At 41.8% G+C, this 18699-nt stretch overlaps 1 protein-coding gene across 1 annotated transcript in view; it reads left to right on the forward strand.

The window, feature by feature from the left end:
* Window positions 1-13665, forward strand: part of Fh (fumarate hydratase) — a 30217-nt gene extending 16552 nt beyond the window's left edge. Inside the window, exons 5-10 of the mRNA XM_048436407.3 lie at window positions 2049-2231; window positions 4718-4883; window positions 6800-7003; window positions 8625-8752; window positions 10645-10798; window positions 13317-13665. Coding sequence (XP_048292364.3) covers window positions 2049-2231; window positions 4718-4883; window positions 6800-7003; window positions 8625-8752; window positions 10645-10798; window positions 13317-13459 — 978 coding nt within the window. The 3' untranslated portion in view covers window positions 13460-13665. The remainder of the gene's footprint in view (window positions 1-2048; window positions 2232-4717; window positions 4884-6799; window positions 7004-8624; window positions 8753-10644; window positions 10799-13316) is intronic.
* The last annotated feature ends 5034 nt before the right edge of the window (window positions 13666-18699 follow it).

Genomic DNA, 18699 nt, shown 5'->3' on the forward strand with positions numbered 1-18699 from the left:
TACTCTTAAACAGACTTCTTTTCGGGTTTCCCCAATTTTCTGCCGAGTTTTCACTGTGAAGTTCAGGGTTCTCCAAGGGAGGGCAGGTTGTGGAGATGTAGTCTGTAAGAGTAGCACTGCCTTCACTTGGTGTGTAGTCAGAGGCTGTGAGTTCTTAGGGGGACTGTCCCAGAAGCGAGGGACCCTCCACACTGCGACCTGCCGAGTACTTGGCCGCAGCCTGAGTTGCTGCGGTGATGTCATGCTTTAGCACTGGTTGTAAGGTGACGCTGCTAGGTGTCACCACCATTACATCATGTTTATTTCCATGTCAAGGTTGTCCCCGTTTGCCCCCATTCCTGGCATTATACTGGAGTGTCAGCTTAGAGGAGAGGTGGAGGAGATTTGTGAATATGTGTTAGATTCCCTGTGAAGTCATCAGAGATACCTTGAGACTGTGGAAATAATCTCCTCCATTTGTCAGTGGATCTTACCCAGTGATTATCTTCTGTGTTAGTGTGTTGTTTTGTTTCATGGTGTTTTTCTAGTTGTCTGCGGTGCTGGGGATGGAATCCAAGGCCTCAGCAATGTTCTACCACTAAGCCCACTGCTGTGGTGGCTTAATAATGATTTTTAGTTTTCCTTCTTTTTATATTTATTAATGGGAATTTTTCTGTAAGGTCTTGTTCTTCCATTTTTTTATTTATTCAGTCATGTTTACCACTAAATTGACAGTGACTTGCTATTCCTTCGGTTATAACCCTATATTTTGTTATTTATATAAATTATTAAGATTGCCTGAGTTTGGGGGTCCCTGTTCAGTTGGCTTTTGGGTTCTTAAGGCATGCTACCGTCTTTTTCTCTGAACCCACACGCTTATGTGTTGCCATGGTAAGATATCTAAGCACACTGTGAGATGTCCAAACCCATTATATATTACCTATTATATATTTTCCTTGCTCTAGTTCATGAAAACAGTTGTTTTGTTTTTGTTTTTGCCTTTTTAAGAAGCTGGGACCTGGGTGCTAGGTCTAAATGTTTTCTTATTATCAAAAGCAAAACTCTAGCTGGGCAGTGATGGTGCATTTCTTTAATCCCAGCACTGGTGAGGTAGAGTCAGGCAGATCTCTTGTTTGAGTCCAGCCTGTTTTACAGAGCAAGCTCTTAAGACAGTCAGGGCTACTCAGAGAAACCTTGTCTTGAAAAATCAAAAAAGCTAGGCTGTGGTGGTGCATGCTTTCAATCCCAGCACTCAGAAGGCAGAGGCAGGTGGACCTCTGTGAGTTTGAGGCCAGCTGGTATACTCCAGGACAGCTAGGGCTGCATAGAGAAACCCCTTTCAAACCCACCCACTCCAAAATAAAGCTTTTATATAGTTCATTTTAAAGGTGCTTTTAAAACTCAGTGTGGTTTTATTAAATTTAATTTGTAGTCTGAAGTCTGCTTCAGAATGGTGTAATAGGATGAAGCAACAGGCGTCCCAAGCCTGAATGCACATTGCTGGATTTCTGGTTAGATTTAGGTGGTAGGTGCATGAGTGGTCGCTGGACTGTTTACTGGGCTTTCTAAGTGCTTTGATGGTTGCCATAAGAAGCAATTGAAATATGTGAATAGTAAATGAGTGTTTTCTAAATGCAGCATACCTTAAAAGTACAAGGAGCTGTGTGCTGTGTACACACCTGCTTGTCAGTTTTACAAGTTCTAAATATTTTCCAGGTCACATTATCTCCTGGTCAGCTTGGCTTTCTGCCTCACAGAAATTTTTCAAGTTTACTAAGTAAATATTTTATAAAAGAATGGCTCCATTCTAGAATACATTCTAAGACCTTCAAATGCACTTGTTAACTCCTATGTCTACTGTGCTTTATTAGGGAGCACTTGTATTGTGAATTTAGCATGCCTAGTTATAGTAAATACTATGTCCAGTGCACTTGTATATGAGACAGTCCTTATAGGGAGCTTGGTTGCTTTTCATTTCATCAACTGACCTAGTCACCTAGTTCGTTTTGAGGTCCTCTTTCCTTACCTCCAAGTTAACATCTTCTGTTTCTTTTGAAACTTCTCCACAGAGCTCCAATGACACCTTTCCCACAGCAATGCACATCGCCGCTGCGGTGGAAGTTCACGAGGTCTTGCTACCAGGACTGCAGAAGCTGCATGATGCGCTCAGTGCGAAATCCAAAGAGTTTGCGCAGGTCATCAAAATCGGGCGGACTCACACGCAGGACGCTGTCCCCCTCACTCTTGGGCAGGTACAGGAGTTTGATTCATTTGTTCAGTTTATGGGTTGATAGAAACTGTCAATGTTTTTTCTCAAAATTTATCTTTAAAGGCCAAGTTTTAACAACAAAGGTCAGTGATTGATTTTCTGAATTAACCAGTTGGCAACTTTTTATAGTACCCACATGAGATCAGACCATGGTGGCAGTGAACTGGACTCAGCTTGACTGCTGGGTTCAGGTTTTGCTTTGCTGTAGACCAGTTATATGACTGCAGGGAATTCATTTAGCTTCTCTGAGCCTCAGTTTCCAGGGTTATGAAGAGACTGCTTGGTGAGAGGCTGTAGTGGTTGATTGGCAGAGGGTTTAGAGCATCTCAGGTGCACAGCCATCTTCGTCTTCATCACTCCTTTGTCACGGTCGCGTCTCTGTCTCACCCTAAATCAAGAGGTTATTTAACTAAAGCAGACTTTTTTTTTTTTTTTTTAAAAAAAAGTAATAAAGAAAGGCTGATCTTACCCTTGACAATTATTTTCACTACATTGGAAGAGAGGTTACTGTTCGGGAGAGTGGAAGGTATTTTTCTGTTTCTGCATCGGCAGCTGAAGGGAGATCTAATAACGTCCATTGCAAAGAAACAAAAAGAAACTCATGCAACAGTTTTGTCTCAATTCACACTCCAGTTTGCGAGGTAGAGTCTGTAGTTTACATATCAGGAGATAGCCATCCATTGCCAAATATTAACTGATAGTTACTAAGTAATAGTTTCAAAGATTGGGTGAGGGTGGGAACTTGATTGCTGCTCACTTGGATGGATTCTCAGTTGCTCTATGGCAAATAATAAATAAAATACTATTTAGCACAATTTTTACAGAAGAAATGAGGAACATTTCTAAGGCTTGGCTAAAAACAAATGAAGAGGTGAAACTGAACCCACTAGATTAAATTACCTCTTGGTATTTTCTTTATATTATGAGCTTAATTCTATGTGTAATTTCTAAGGAGGAGCAATATGTGCATTTCAGTCTGTTTCCCCTGGTTTCTAATTTTTACTTTCTTTTAGTAAAAATTAGAAAAATTTAGTAAAAATTAGTAAAATTTAGTAAAAATTTTAGTATGTTTTATGTTGAAAACCGCTATGCTGAAAATCAGTTTGAGCCACAACTTAGTCTCTTGTGTGTCATCATCACACTATTTATTATGACAGCAATTTTTTTTTAACTTAAGAGAAACATGTATATTTGTTTTGATTGGAATTGTCTTGAGTTTTTACAATTTTCAAAATCCATTCTCTGATGTGTGTCTGTCACTTGGAGATGCGGGGAGATGCAGAGATGGGAAGAGAACGAGAAAAAGTTAGTGTTTCATGAATTAGGTCCACCTTTGGAAAGCTTTTATTAGAGAGTTATGAAACGCTGTCTTAATTAGGTTTCTATTGCTGTGAAGAGACACCATGACCATGGCAACTCTTATAAAGGAAATCATTTAGTTAGGTGGCTTACAGATTCAGAAGTTTAGTTCATTACCAACATGGTGCGACATGGTGGCATGCAGGCAAACATGGTACTGGAGCAGGAGCTGAGAGTGGAGAAGGAGCTACATCTTGATCCTACAGGCAGCAGGAAGTGGTCTGAGACACTGAGCGTGGCTTAAGCATATATGAGACCTCAAAGCCTGCCTCCACAGTGACACACTTCCTCCAATAAGGCCATGCCTACTCTAAAACCACACCTCCTAGTAGTGCCACTCCTTGTGAGCTTGTGTGGGCCAATTACATTCAAACTACCACAAACCTTAATAAAGAGTATTTAGGTTTTTAGTATTTTTAGTTAGGAGAAAAGATTTAGGTTTTAGTTTATCTGTATATTCTGGTTTATACAGATACGCTCCATTATAAAATACAAAGGACATAATGTTTTGTTTTTGCATAATTATTAATGGTTCGTAATGTTCAAAACATGATAGACTGATGATCACTTTAAAGTGTTGTAGTGTGGGAAGCATTGTGACACTAGTGGCAGAATTACAGTGCACAGTGAAGCTGTGAGCCTGCCCACTGTGGCCTCCTCTGGATGTTGGGTTGCTTCACTCTCAGACCACTCTGAAGGAGCCCTTGGGTTCTCTCTCAGGACTTCTGGCTAGAGCTGTATAGAAAATATTTCCATTCTCTTTTTTCTTTGAAGAATATTTGGTATTGGGAAGGGGATTAGTTCATTGGGTGGGTAGCAGTAGAGCCGCAGTTTAATGTAGTGGAACTGTTCTTTTTTAAAGGTTTATTTCATGGACTGTTTTCTTGACTGTTTAAACATTAAATTATAAACAAACTAAGTTGCATGTTTTTAATTGCAATGTCCTGCCTTGTGGATTTGTATCCCTTCCTCCTTTCTCTTACTTCATCATGTGAATGAATTAACATTGAGTAGCATATAATTTAATATTCTGAAGTTCCTGTTTAACACCATTAGAGTAAGTGGAACGCTGTTAGGAAGTTTGCTCTTACTGTGATTTTTCTTTGTCAGGAATTCAGTGGTTATGTTCAACAAGTCCAGTATGCGATGGCAAGAATAAAAGCCGCCATGCCAAGAATCTATGAACTCGCCGCTGGAGGCACTGCTGTCGGGACGGGTTTAAACACCAGGATTGGCTTCGCAGAAAAGGTGGCTGCGAAAGTGGCTGCACTCACAGGTGGGACCGCATGCATTGCTACTCATGTTCTTTATGCCAGCTTATGCATTGTCTAGATGTTTCCAGGCTGAATTCTTCTGAAATTCAGGAGTAACATGTTCCCATGAAATGTTCTAGAGGCTTCCACATAAGAGTTCACGGGCGTGCAGTTAAACTGTAGTGATAGCTTTGTTTGCTGTCTGGGGTGGGCAGACCTTTCCCTTCCAAGGTGTTTTAGGTATGGTTTTCAAAGAAAGAAACAGTTGACTATTGAAACTTATAAGATGGTAACTGATGTAAGCTTAGTAATTTTTATGTCACACTGTTATTTCTTTGCCTTAACATCTTTATATGCTGTCTTCCCACTAGTACATACTATAATCTGAATAATAACCACTGTTACTATTGTTATTAGAACCAACTTGTCACGTCCAGAAAGCTGATAAAGATGCAGATGTTACCAGAAGGGTAGGATAGTAATAGCTATATAATACATGCAACAGGCTAATAGGTGAGGTTTTTAAATGCTCATTTATTTTTCATTTTACTTATTTATTGATTGATTGTTTTGAGACAGGGTTTGTCTGTGTAACAGTTCTGGAACTTGCTTTGTAGACCAGGCTGACTTCAAACACACAGAGATTCGTCTGCCTTTGCTTCCTAAGTGCTGAGATTAAAGATTAAAGTCCTATGAATTTTATTTTTTTTTTTTAGCTTTTTGAGACAGGGTTTCTATTTGTAGCTTTGGCTGTCTTGGAACTTACTCTGTAGATCAGGTTGGCCCAGGCTGCCCTTGAACACACAGAGATCCACCTGCCTCTGCCTCCCGAATACTGGGATTAAAGGCGTGTACTACCACTGCCTGGCTAGGTATGTAAATTTTTAAAATTTCATAACTGTATACAATGTATCTTGACCATATTTAGCCCCCATCTCCCAACTTCCCAAATATGTCTCCCTCCCAACTTCAAGTCCCCACTCTCTCCCTCTGCATATATCCCCAATTTCAATTTGTGCTGCCCATATATGCATGGGTATGGAGTTATCCACTAGGATATGGGCAGCCCACTAGCAGCCATCCTTCAAAAAAAAGTGACTCCTTCCCTCCTGCAGCCACCAACTGCAGTAGCTTCTCAGATGTGGGGAAGTGGGTTGTTCATGCAGGAACCTTTAACCGACTTGATCTTGTGAGATGCCATAGCTGATGTGCTCATGTATTCAGGTTCCACGCCATGTGCAGCGGGCAGCATTTCACAGTGCTCCTCCCTCCTCCTAGCTCTTCGTTCTTCCTGCCGTTTCTTCTGAGATGTCTGTGAACCTTGGGGTAGGGGAGGTATAGATGTGCCTGCTATGACTGAGCACACACTTGCTTATCCTCCAGCTGAGGGTTTTTAAATCATGTTTTAATGGAAAGAATCTGTGTTAGGATTTAGAGTACACAGGCATCAAAATCTTTTGCTTGTGGGATAGATGGACTGAGTGAGACCATAGCTTATCTGTGCTCCCTATTCTCTTGAGTAGAACAGAGTGGAGTCTAAACCATTATCTGAGATCAGAGTGTGGACAAAAAGCAGAGTGAATTTCACAGTTCTCATCCTTACTTGAGAGTACACTGGCCTTGTTCACATATGCCTGTTAAAGAGTTGCATTAAGCCCTTTGGGGTGTCTTAAAGGAGTATTGACACCACTTGATTCTGAAGCATTTTCTTCAAGTGAAAGTTGACATTTATTTATTATTGATTTCTAGGTGTTCATAGTCCTAGGACTCGAACTCAGTCAGCACCTTGCACATACTAGGCAGGCATTGTCACTGAATCGTATGCCCAGCCCTCTGTTCTAATTTGCTTTGTGTCTACTAGACTTTGTTTAGCTGGGCTGTGCGTGGCAGGCGTATTTACTCTTCCCTGCTTACCCACAGAGATCTTTCTTTCCTGCAGGCTTGCCCTTTGTCACGGCCCCAAATAAGTTCGAAGCTCTGGCTGCTCACGACGCTCTGGTGGAGCTCAGCGGAGCCATGAACACCAGCGCCTGCAGCCTGATGAAGATCGCCAATGACATCCGCTTCCTGGGCTCCGGTCCCCGCTCAGGCCTGGGAGAGCTGCTCCTGCCTGAGAACGAACCAGGGAGCAGCATCATGCCAGGTGAGCACTTAGCTGATAAGTCTCCGGAGCTGGAATTGACTAGATCCTGGACTCACAACCACAGAACATGCCTTTCCACTGCCATCCCTGAAGCCATGGGACGCGTGAGGAGCACTTGTTCCATAGTATCCGTGTGGATCAGAGCTTACCGAGTCAGGAACATGGCATGAGTTAGTGGCCTGTTGAGGTTCTCAGACTGGAGCCTGCATAGTTGTATCCTTCAGTCTGAAGCCAAGAGAATGACAGTACAGCAGTCAGCCTGGGTTGGATAAATATGAACCCCCCTTCTAAAGTCGTCATGTCATGCTTTGCCGCTGGTTCTGGCCTGTTAAATAGAAGTGACAGACATTGGAATCTGGGAGGTGAACAGAGTTGGAGAACAGACATTTAAAGGAGTGACTAATGAGTTGTCTTTATTTGGAAAAATAGCTTGATATTGGGCTCTACCTATTTAGCATTTTGCTGGTGACTTGGGGTAGAGACAAGAAATACTTACTAATCATTTAGTTGATAGCAAAAGTTAAGGTGGCAATATGTTGTATAACAGAGTCAAGATTCACAAAGACTCTCTGGAGGCTGGGTGACAAAGTAGCGTTTAATAGTTTACTATGTAGAAAATGCTTTCACTAGACTTTTAACTCTGTATGTGTACATAGCCCAAAAGATCTCCATTTGCAGCACTTTGTGTTGAAAAATGGCATGTACGTTTAGTTGATTGCAAGTTTCAAATAATTGTTGAAAAGAGAAATGAAACCAGGTATGGTAATGTATGTGCTTGATCCTAGCACTTAGGAGGCTGAGCCAGGAAGATTAGATAGAGTTCAAGGGCAGCCTGGGCTATAAACAATATTTCAGGACTGTCTGGGCAACTAAAGCAAAAACCTGTTTCCAAAATAAAAAACAAATGGCAGAACATCACAGAGAAGGGGCAATCCTCCCGTCTGTTCTCACGTTGGCTAGAAGAATCTGCTGTGTGTGGCTTGGATTTGGGCTTGATAAAGGAGTGCTGCTGGGCTCGATCCCTGGGGACTTGGGTTATGGTAAATAGAGTTCCAGTCTAGCATCTCCCCTTCTCTGTGTGAACCCCTTATTTATTTGAGTCGCCAGCTCTTTTTTTGGCTGCCACTCTCTTGGAGGGTGGAGTCTATGTCTCTCTAATTGTATATGTCGTGCCTGGTTGTCTAAATGCCTAAGTGGAAACAAAAGCCATAAAGAAGGGAAACCATGTGTAGATGGAGTTTTTCTTGAGTGATCTCTGGCTATTCGTCCCCCTTTCTTTGATATTTTTGTGTTCCTGTGATATTGGGGATTGGACCTAGGGCCTCCCTCATGTTAGGCAAGCGTTCTGTCTTTAAGATGTATCCCTAGAATTCTTTATATGTTTTGAGTCAAGATCTTCCCTAAGTTGCCTAGTCTGGCCTTGACTCAGGTAGTCCTTGAATATGGAATCTTCCTGCCTCAGCCTCCTGATTGACTAGAGTTGCAGCCTGTACCTCAACTTTGTTTTTTTTATGTCTTTATTTGATAATGTTACATTTCTTTCTTTGATATAAAAACAGTCTTAAGTGATATGGGAAACCATGAGCCTATTTGATGAGACTCTGCACTGATTTTCTCAAAGGAAAGGTGAACCCTACTCAATGTGAAGCAATGACCATGGTTGCTGCCCAAGTCATGGGGAATCATGTTGCTGTTACTGTCGGAGGCAGCAATGGACATTTTGAGTTGAATGTTTTTAAACCAATGATGGTAAGCTTTCAGTTTGATTTTTTAGCAGTTTCTGATTGAAGACTAATTGTCATTACCCTTGTCTTTCCTGAAGGTTTCTGGAATTTCCATACTAGGCAGTTGTGTGATGTCTATAGAGTACCAATGTGCTACTGGAGTAGGAGAGGAGTTTCTTTGTCCCCTCCCACCGTGGATGCCAGTAGCTAGAAATCAGTCCAGGTCTGCTCAGCTTATAAAGTACGCCTTTTTTCAGCCCTGTCTCCTGCTCAGACTGCTGCTGCTTTGTGGCGTCTTCCTTCAGGGTTGGGTGGAAGAGACTGACCCATTGTCAGTCTTGGATGGTTTGACCACTTTGGTCCAGCCTCAGGCCTTTCACGTTCTTTGCATTGTTCCTTATTGTCAGTGACCTTTTCCTTCTACTGGACGTCCTCCATTCTCAGGATGACATGTTAATCATCTCTCCTTTCTTCAGCACTTTTTCTGTCCCCAACAAGTCTTTAATTTCCTTTTGCCTTTTCCTTGTACCTTAGAAACTAACTGTCCACCAAACTTCTCTTTTTTCCTTCATCACTCCAAATATGGAACAAGCTAGTATCATCTTGTTTGCAGATTCCTGAGCTTCAGACAGCCATTTGTACACTACTGAATCTGAAATACACTAGAGGCTTATTTCTTACTGGCTTGTGGTATAAAGTCCAATGGATAAGACTATGCAAATGGCTATTAGTATGTTCATTTAAGTTTCACCTTGGATCACACAATTTTAGGTGTTCACAATAAACAAGCATAATGAGCTTTTTGTTTTTTGCCTTCATGACATGTATATTCTATTGGGATTGGTAAATAAAAGACTGGCCAAAATGAACTTCAGATCTATATACTTTCTTGTCAAAGCCATATATCCAACAGTTAATACCAGCTGCATCACTTACGGATGTATAACAACTGTTTATTGTTAGATTTTTTTTTTATCATTTACTATGTCTTAAAAGTAATGCCATCCTATTTCTTCTTTGTAAAAATGAAGAAGAAAAAAACCCAGTTTGGTAGATACAGTCTTTCCATTGCATAGAGTAAAACTTTTACATCAGCCTGAGAGACAGGGAGAACATTGGGTCAGAGGTAGACCTAATTGAGAGAGAAAAAAAAGTTTTGTTTTAATTAGAAAATCAAGATGGTATTTAACTTAGAATTAAGTTATAAGAATCAAGCTTTAATGTCTAGCTTCTGTTAGAGTCCATTGGTGGAAGTATAACTTCCAGATCTTACTGGGGTTTTAGACAGAGGTGTATATGGGAAGTTTTGCTCAAAAGAAACAGGCGTAAACATCGTGTGATGTTACTTCAAAGTGATTCTGCAGTGTTTGTTCCCTGAGGCATAAAACCAGAGAATCCAGCCATTAGCAACTGTCTCAGGCCTCTATACTTCTGTATCTCTTTCCCCTGCTTAAATGAGTCTTCATCCATCTCTGGCTGTCCACATCTAGGTATCCTCCGGGGTTGTGGATACAACACGTCTCACCTGTTTTAAATGTTCACTGTGTAGCTATCAGTCATTGGTTATCTTGTGTTATTTACTCACCGGGAGTTGTCTTGTGTGAGTTATCCACCTTGGGCTGTCTCGCATTAGTTACTCTCCATGGCTATCCATCATCATGGGTTGTCTTGTGTTAGTTACTCAGACTTACGTCTTTTTTGTCATTTTTAAATTTGTAACTTTGTGTTCTCAGTGCCTTGCTTTCTCACTTGTCTTCTGTGGTATATACTGCAGAATTTGTAGAAGCAAAGTATGGTTATTGTATTATATATCCAGCATGGGATGTCAAAGAATGGATGTCATTGGACAAAAGCAAAACAAAGTAAACTGAGGCTTAGAAATGATTCTCTCTCCTTCTTCCTCTCTGTATCTGACAGATTAAGAATGTATTGCACTCAGCCAGGCTGCTGGGGGATGCTTCGGTGTCCTTCACAGAAAACTGTGTGGTGGGGATCCAGGCCAACACTGAGAGGATTAACAAGCTAATGAATGAGTCTTTAATGTTGGTGACAGCTCTTAATCCTCATATAGGTAAGTCTGGAGGATAATGTCATTTTAAAAACAGCATTTAAAAGTTAAAAACAAAAAGCCTTAAATTTAAAAAAAATGTTCTATGTGTATGTGTGTGTGTGTGCATGTACATGTGTATGTCAGGTTATTTTCTTTCTACTATGTTGGTCCTAGGGATGGAACTATGGTTAGCAGTCTTGGCAGCAAGCACCTTTATCTGATGAACCATTTTGCTGGACCCACAAGTTTAAGTGACTAGTTTTTTCGACAAGGTTTTCGGTATATAGCTTAGGATGGCTTTGAATTCTTTTTTTAAAGAAATTTAAAAAAAAAACTTTTACATCTCTCTCTCTCTCTCTCTCTCTCTCTCTCTCTCTCTCTCTCTGTGTGTGTGTGTGTGTGTGTCTGTCTGCCTGTCTGTCTCTCTGTCTCTGTCTCTCTCTCTCTCTCTCTGTGTGCATGTCTCTCTTGGTCTCTTGGTCTGTCTGTGTGTCCATCTGTCCCATGGGATTCACGTGGAGATGAGAGAAGAACTTGCAGCAGTCCGCTCTCTCCTTCCACCATGTGCATCTGTGGGATAGAAGTCAAAGCACACATCTTGGCAGAGAGCACCTTTGCACACCCAGCTCTCACACCAGCCCTCATTTCATATTCATGGACTCACACGCTAGGTGTTGCTTACAGTTGGGGAAGGTTGTCTGTAAGATCTTCTGTTGGTAATGTCACTAGGTGGCACTGCCTGATTACCAACAGCAGACAAATGCATTCATTTGTTTTTTTTCCTTTCTAGATACTACGTAGCACTTGGATTTTGTTTTATCTAATTCAGATATTTAATGTTTCTAATTAAAAGAAAAAAGCAAAATATTTAATGCTTATAGGGAAAGGAGAGAAGTTGGAATACTTTTTCTGAAATTTTCCTTTGTGCTCCTAGTCTTTTCTAGATTGTAACTTTTTATGTATGTAGGCTTAGATTGTAGGCTGACCACCACCGCCCAGCCCATAAGGTGTTTGCTGTGGCTTCTGCAGGTTGAGGCAGTGACAGCGCTACATTCCCGCTGCCGAGCAGTTGACTTTGCTCTGAGTGAGTGATGTGGCATGATGTAGTTACCACTTTAGAATGTTCTCTAATCCTTGGGGGCAGATCTTATTATGGTTTTCTAGTTGTGTAAAGTTGGTAAAACTGTTGCACACCAGTATTCACCCAAAGGCTCCTGTGACAAGTACTCCCTCCGACACCTCTAGGTTAGAGATGCTGTCTAAGCAGGATGACTTTCGTGGACTCTGAGGACAGAGCCACTGGCTGAGTGAGTCCTGGTCACAGGCTCTCATGGTCTTGAGACACAAGACACTGGTGGCTAATAGTGTTTTGTGTTGGTGAGCAGGGATGCTTATGTTTCAGTCCTTTCTCACACACAAAACACAGAAGAAAGGTTGACCCAAGCGTCTAAGGTGAATATGCTGGCTGCTCTATCCCCTTGTCAGCTCAGTGAGCGTTCATAGTCAGCTAAGGATGAAGTCAAGCAGGCCCAGTTGTGGTTACTTCCAGACATGTCACACTTTACCTGGTTGTCATTGCCCAGCAGGCTCCACCCTTTGGTCATAGGTCTCTGACTTTTAAGCTTTGTTTTTGTCTTCCCTCACTGACTTCATTGTCCTGGCTTCTGCCTTCTGTCTTTGAAAGCTGTCAGTTTTTAAGGTCAGAACAACCTTGAGAACTTCCTGGTGCCAGCCTTTATTTAAAAAGCAGATGATTCGGAAATAAACCAATGTTGGTGATCCTTTGTTTGGTTTTTGAGGCAGGGACATGCTGTGTAGCCAGGCTGAGACTCGTGGTCCTCTCCTGGCTGAGAGTATTACAGTGCATTTATACAGTGGGTTCTTTTGTCCAGATACATATTTCTGCTAAGATTTTTCCCAGTTTTCTCCTTGTAATAGCCAGCCAGGAAATGATACCCTCTCAGTCTGGCTGCTTTACCTCAACAAGAACCTAACTTCCCAGTTCTCCCTCCAGAGGCAGTCCTGATAGCTGCCCATTAAACAACTGTCTGTTCTGCAGGTGCTACATTTAAATGTCAGTGCTGCCTTGGAAAGATAAGTATGGCCAGGCACAGTGGCGCACACCTTTAATCTCTGCACTCAGTAGACAGAGGCAGATGATCTCTATGAGTTCCAGGCCAGCTAGGGCTACACAGAGAAACCCTGATGGGGTGGGATGGGGGTGTAATTATGGGACAGCATACCCAAATGTGGATTTTTATACCATGGTGCTCTATTTTCCATCTTTTATATTCTCTTTCGATTATTGGTCCACTTAACATAGGAACAAATCTTGGATAAAATGAGGTGTGCTTAAGTCTGTTTCCTAGGAAAATCAAGGTCATATTCTGTAGAAGACCTCACAGTTACTGGCATGGTCACTCTTACATAGTTTTAAAATAGAACACACACGAGGCCTGTGACATCAGTATCACTAACGGATGGTTGCTTTGTTTTAGAAAGGTTTGTCTAACGTGTATGCTGTGTGTCCTCCCTTCAGGGTATGACAAGGCAGCGAAGATCGCCAAGACTGCACACAAGAAAGGATCCACCTTAAAGGAGACGGCCATTGAGCTTGGCTACCTCACGGCAGAGCAGTTTGATGAGTGGGTGAAACCCAAGGACATGCTGGGCCCAAAGTGACTTAAATAAATTTATATTAAAATAAACTTGTATGAAATTTTTAAAAAAACAAGACTGTTTTTCAATGAAAATGAGAATGTTAAAAAGGAAACTGTGTGGACTTGAGAATCTATAGCCAGCAAATTGACCATTTGCATGAAGCTCCAGGGACACAGTAAACTAAATAAGTGTAAGATTATTCATAAAATAAAAAATTAATAAACTAATTTCATTTTGTGTTAAGTAACTTATATAATGGAAACTCTGATATTTGTGCATATGTGTTTGTCACTTCATGAGTTTTTTTTAAAAATAGCCATCAGTTTTTAAAGAGTTTTAGTTTATGGCTGGTAGTATTTTAATAAAGTTTCTTGATAGTAAAGTATTATTACTGATTCACAAATCATGTCTCTAACCAGTGTGAGTTTACTGTGCTCTCAGAGCATAAGCTGGCCAAGCCCTCTTGAGTAAGCATGTCTATATGTGCAGTGTGTGCATATGTTAGTGTCAGGAAGTGGGATCAATTAAAAACTGAGACTTACACATGCTGTCATACAGTTATAAAAACTTGGGCCAAGCATACCTTAATATTTGTTCTTGGAAAAATAATTATACCACCAACTCTTCCGTGGCAGTTTAGAGTCATTGCTTATATAGATACAAAGAGTAATTAAAAGTCATTCTAAAACTGTTAAGGAAGATGAATTTATTTATTTTATTTTTCTGGTGGTGCTGGAGGTGGGACCCAGATCCTTACACATGCCTCGACACTTTACCCTTGAGTTCTATCTCCATAGTCTTTTTAGTTTTTTTAGACCAGGCCTCATGGAGTTACCCAGTTTCCTTGAGCAGTCTGTAGTCCAGGCAGGTTGACATTGCAAGCCCCCTTTGCTGGCCTCCTAGGTTATGATTACAGTTTGGACCACAGCTTGCAGAATTCAGATTTGCTAAGGCTGGATGGACATTATATTTTTTCCCCTTATTTTTATGTGTTATGTGTTTTCCCCGCATGTATGTCTGTATATCATATACATTCTAAGTGCCAGTAGAGGGCAGTGATTCCGTGGGACTGGAGTTGATTGTGAGCCACTGTGTAGTGCTGAGGATTGAACCCAGGTCCTCTGGAAGAGCAGTTAGTGCTTTTACCACAAGCGATGTTCCCAATCCTAGGCATTTCTATTACATAATTCCAGAAATTATAGGGATTATTCTTAGTCTATATCGTGTGTGTGTGTGTGTGTGTGTGTGTGTGTGTGTTCTTTCTCAAAGTGGGGATTCACCCCAGGGCCTCAAGCTTGCTAGGCAGGCTTTACCACTGAGATACTTTACCTGGAGTTCTGTTTTTGCCAGTGATAGATGGTGATACTATAATGCTTCTACAGCTTGCTTTTGGATAGGGTGTGCTTTCTCTTAATTCCTTTTTAGAAAGGTTTTAAAATTAATAAAAATCAATTAGAATGTGTAGCAACAACTAAACTTGCAAATAATTGGTAGTTGTGAGAACTGGTCTTTAGTTGTGACATATTTGTTCGGATATTGATGTCTACCTTGGCAGGCTGTCATTTGAGGACTTGTCTAGAGACTTAACCACTTAGGTAATACAGATAACAGGACATCAGGTTCCCAGCCTATCAACTAGCATTTGTATGACTGATTCAGCCCAGCACATTACAGGCCAAGGAATCCTTTGAATTAAAATCATCTCTCATGGTGCTGAAGCAAATTAGTATTGGGTGATATGGGAAGAAGGCTTTTAGATTTCTCTGTTGGATGCTCAAATTGAAGGTTAACTCCATGTTTCCAGGGGGAAACTTCTCTGAAGACATATAGCTAAGACCAGAGACACTTGTGTGCCACAACTGTGGAAGAAATCTAACTGATAGAAGCCAGAGAGACCAGAGAGATGGCTAAACACAATGATAGGGGAGTTCAGCCAATCCCATTCTGTTTGTGGGGCGTGTCGCCCTAAGGCAAAAGTTTACCTATAAACTTGGCGAATGAAAGCCCCCCCTCTCCCTCCCTCTCTCTCTCTCTCTCTCTCTCTCTCTCTCTCTCTCTCTCTCTCTCTCTCTCTCTCTCTCTCTCTCTCTACCTGGCTTGGATCCAACCTTCCAGCAGGGTGAGATTCTGTGTAAGTTTTCCCTTCTGTTTTTATTAAAGCTGTAAGATAGTCTGGGAACTTTTCATTACCGATCGCACAACATCATCAACACCATGCACAGGAGAGCCCCTCCAAGGGCATTTTCCAGCCTTAAGACCATTTAGGTTCACTTTCCCTCTACCTTCCCCCATCCATGGTGCTAATAGGAAGGTCCTATTCCCAGTAAAGGTAGGCCAGTGGGAGTGGTGGCTCCTGCCTTTAGCCACAGCAGCACTTAAAGCAAAGGAAAGAAGGTTCTCCATGAGGTCAGGGCCTGCCAGGACCATGCAGTAAGGACCTGTCTTTAAAAACAATCAAAAAACCAAAACAACACAATGGTCAAAGTCTTGAAAAAATGTCAGGCTTAAGATGAAGACGTACAGTGTCTTGATACCTGTAGACAGACACAAAGAAAAGCCAGGGACATTCCTTTCCACTTTTGTCTGTTGTTTGCTGTTTGCTGTTTTCTTCAGCTGTATCTTGTTCTGTAGCTCAGAATGGCCTCAAAGTGGGATTCTCCTGTCTCAGTATCCTGAGTGCTAAGATTACAGATACCTGCCATCTTACTCCACTTTTCGGTCAAGGGTTTTCTTGAGCAAAACATCTCAAAGGAAAACCAGAGAACTGGAATGAACAGGTCCATTGAACTGTCAGCTCAACAAACAGCAAAAAATTCTGAACGTCCAATTTACTTATTTCTTAGATAGTTAGCCTGGCTGATTAAAAAAGTATTCATAAACACTAGAGACTTCAGGCTTAGGCTTACTAACAGCCACACTCCTACATGGTATGTTCCTTTCTTCCTCTACTACTATCTGGTCTGAAACGATAGACACCTGATAGTCCAGTGTAATTGTTTTAAAGAAATATTTACCAAAGACAAGATTAAAACTGGTAAGCCCAAATGATTCAATTTCTGGGAATAAATTCATTGAATCGGCAGTTTATCCTAATAGCTTTTGTCCGGAATGTAGGTGAGGAGGAGAAAGCTAATGCTGGTTTTGTCTTGAGCTTTAAAAGGGGCAATCACAAGGCACTGTGAATACAGGTAGGTGAAACCCTTGTGAACTGCTGAGATTTTACCCACTCCTGGGTTATCCCCAAAGACGAAGGGGCTCCTAGTTGCTTGTTCTCTCCTCCCTGCTATATAAGCATCACACATCACCTGTAAATCTAGAAAGAAGCCGTTTTCCGAGGACAAAGTGGAGAGACCTCTCCTGTGTCACCAGACTATATTCATGCATGACTCTGGAGTGTGCTTGGTCCTGACTCAGATGAGGGAGGAATTTAAGAAGGAAGGTTCTTGAGAAACATATATGTTTTTCAGTAACTTGAGCTCTCTATCATATTGACTTAGAAGTAAGGTTGAGGCTCAAAGGAAAATAGGCAACAACCTGGAAGGACGATGGGAGGTAACCCCTGAAGGGAAAGACAGTGATGGGTGGAGAAGAGATGGCATTGGATGCCAGCTTCTAGATGCTGAGGAAGATGGGAGACTGGTGGACTGACCCAGGCACTACTCTGTCTCCAACCCACCCACCTCCTTACAAGGCAGCTGCTCTTGCACATTTCATATTTAGGTTCCCGAGTTCTTATGTATCTATGAAGTACCCGGCACAAGTACCCTACTTCCATTTTCTAAGCTCTCTGAAGAGAAATGGGGGAAGCTGCAAGTCCTTCACAGACTTTAAGAGTGGGAGGCTAAGACGAGCCCAGAAGTACAGACAGGCTTATGTATTATAACATTTTTCTGTATGTTATAAGTTAAAGTTTAAGCTAGCACACCAGAGTTTCATCACTGCATTTTCATGCACATGTCATTATACTTTTTATTCTTTTCATCCGCTCCCCTGTTGTTCACCCCCTCCCTCCTCTGAATTATCGCTGTTTCTCCTCTTTCGTTACTTGTGCTTCATTACTCTTTCCCCCTGTTATGATTGCTGAGTTAGCTGTCAACTTGACACACCTGGGAAAAGGGAATTTCACTTGAAGAATTTCCTTAATGTTGTAGGAGGCTGCTTGTTCATCCTGACTGCCCAGAACCAAAATAACCACACAGAAACTGTATTAAGTCACTGCTTGGCCTATTAGCTCTAGCTTCTTATTGGCTAACCCTTATATCTTAATTTAGCTCATTTCTAGTAATCTGTATATCACCACGTGGCTGTGGCTTACCTGGTAAAGTTTCAGTGTTTGTCTCTGGTGGGGCTACCTGGCTTCCTCTGACTCTGCCTTCTTTTTCCCAGCATTCAGTTTAGTTTTTCCCGCCTAGCTCTGTTCTTCCCTGCTCTGCTATAGACTCAAAGCAGCTTCTTTATTAACCAATTGTTTTCACAGCATACAGAGCAGAATCCCACATCATTAATCAGGTTGGCATGTGGCCAAGTCTGGGGGCTATTTTCTTGATTGCTAGTTGATGTAGAAGGGCCCAGGCCACATTGGGTAAAGCCATCCCTAGATAGATGGGTCTGGGCTGTAGAAGAAAGGTAACTGAGTATGAGCCTTGGATAAGCCGGTAAACAGTCTTGCCCCATGGTCTCTGCTTCTGTTTCTGTCTTGGTTTTCCATGATGATGGGCTGCAACCTGTAGATTGAAGTAAATACCATCCTTCCCGAGTTGCTTTTGAATGGAATGTTTATCCACAGCATCGGGAAGGCAAAACAGAAATGGTTACAAGAGTGAGCATTGCTCTGGCGGACCTGACCATGTGGTTTTAGGCCCTGGGTGGTTTTGTAGGAGAAAGCTGGAAGACTATGAAGCTTCGGGGCTGGAAAAGCCTCTTATTAGAGTGCTCAGATCGTAATAAGCTGTGGGGAGAAATGGGAAGATTATTCTGAGAGCAGTGCTGACAGTGGAGGCCTGGCTTGTGGGGATTTGGGGTGAAGCAAGACTGTCAGATGCCATGTGGGATTTTGGGTTAGGAGGCTGTAAGAAGCGAAATCTTTGCATTGCTAAGACAATGGATGCTGGTTGACCAGAACTGAAGAGTCAGCTGTGATTAATAAGAGACCAGCATCGCTGAGGTGAAGGCTTCTGGGGAATATTTCCTCAGAGTCAGCATGCAGTAATGCTGCTGAGGGGGCCATAACCACAGCTCAACCTGACAACTAAACTTGGAAA

This window comes from Myodes glareolus, chromosome 5 (assembly GCF_982192425.1).
Source record: "Myodes glareolus chromosome 5, mMyoGla1.1, whole genome shotgun sequence".
NCBI classification, from domain to species: domain Eukaryota; kingdom Metazoa; phylum Chordata; class Mammalia; order Rodentia; family Cricetidae; genus Myodes; species Myodes glareolus.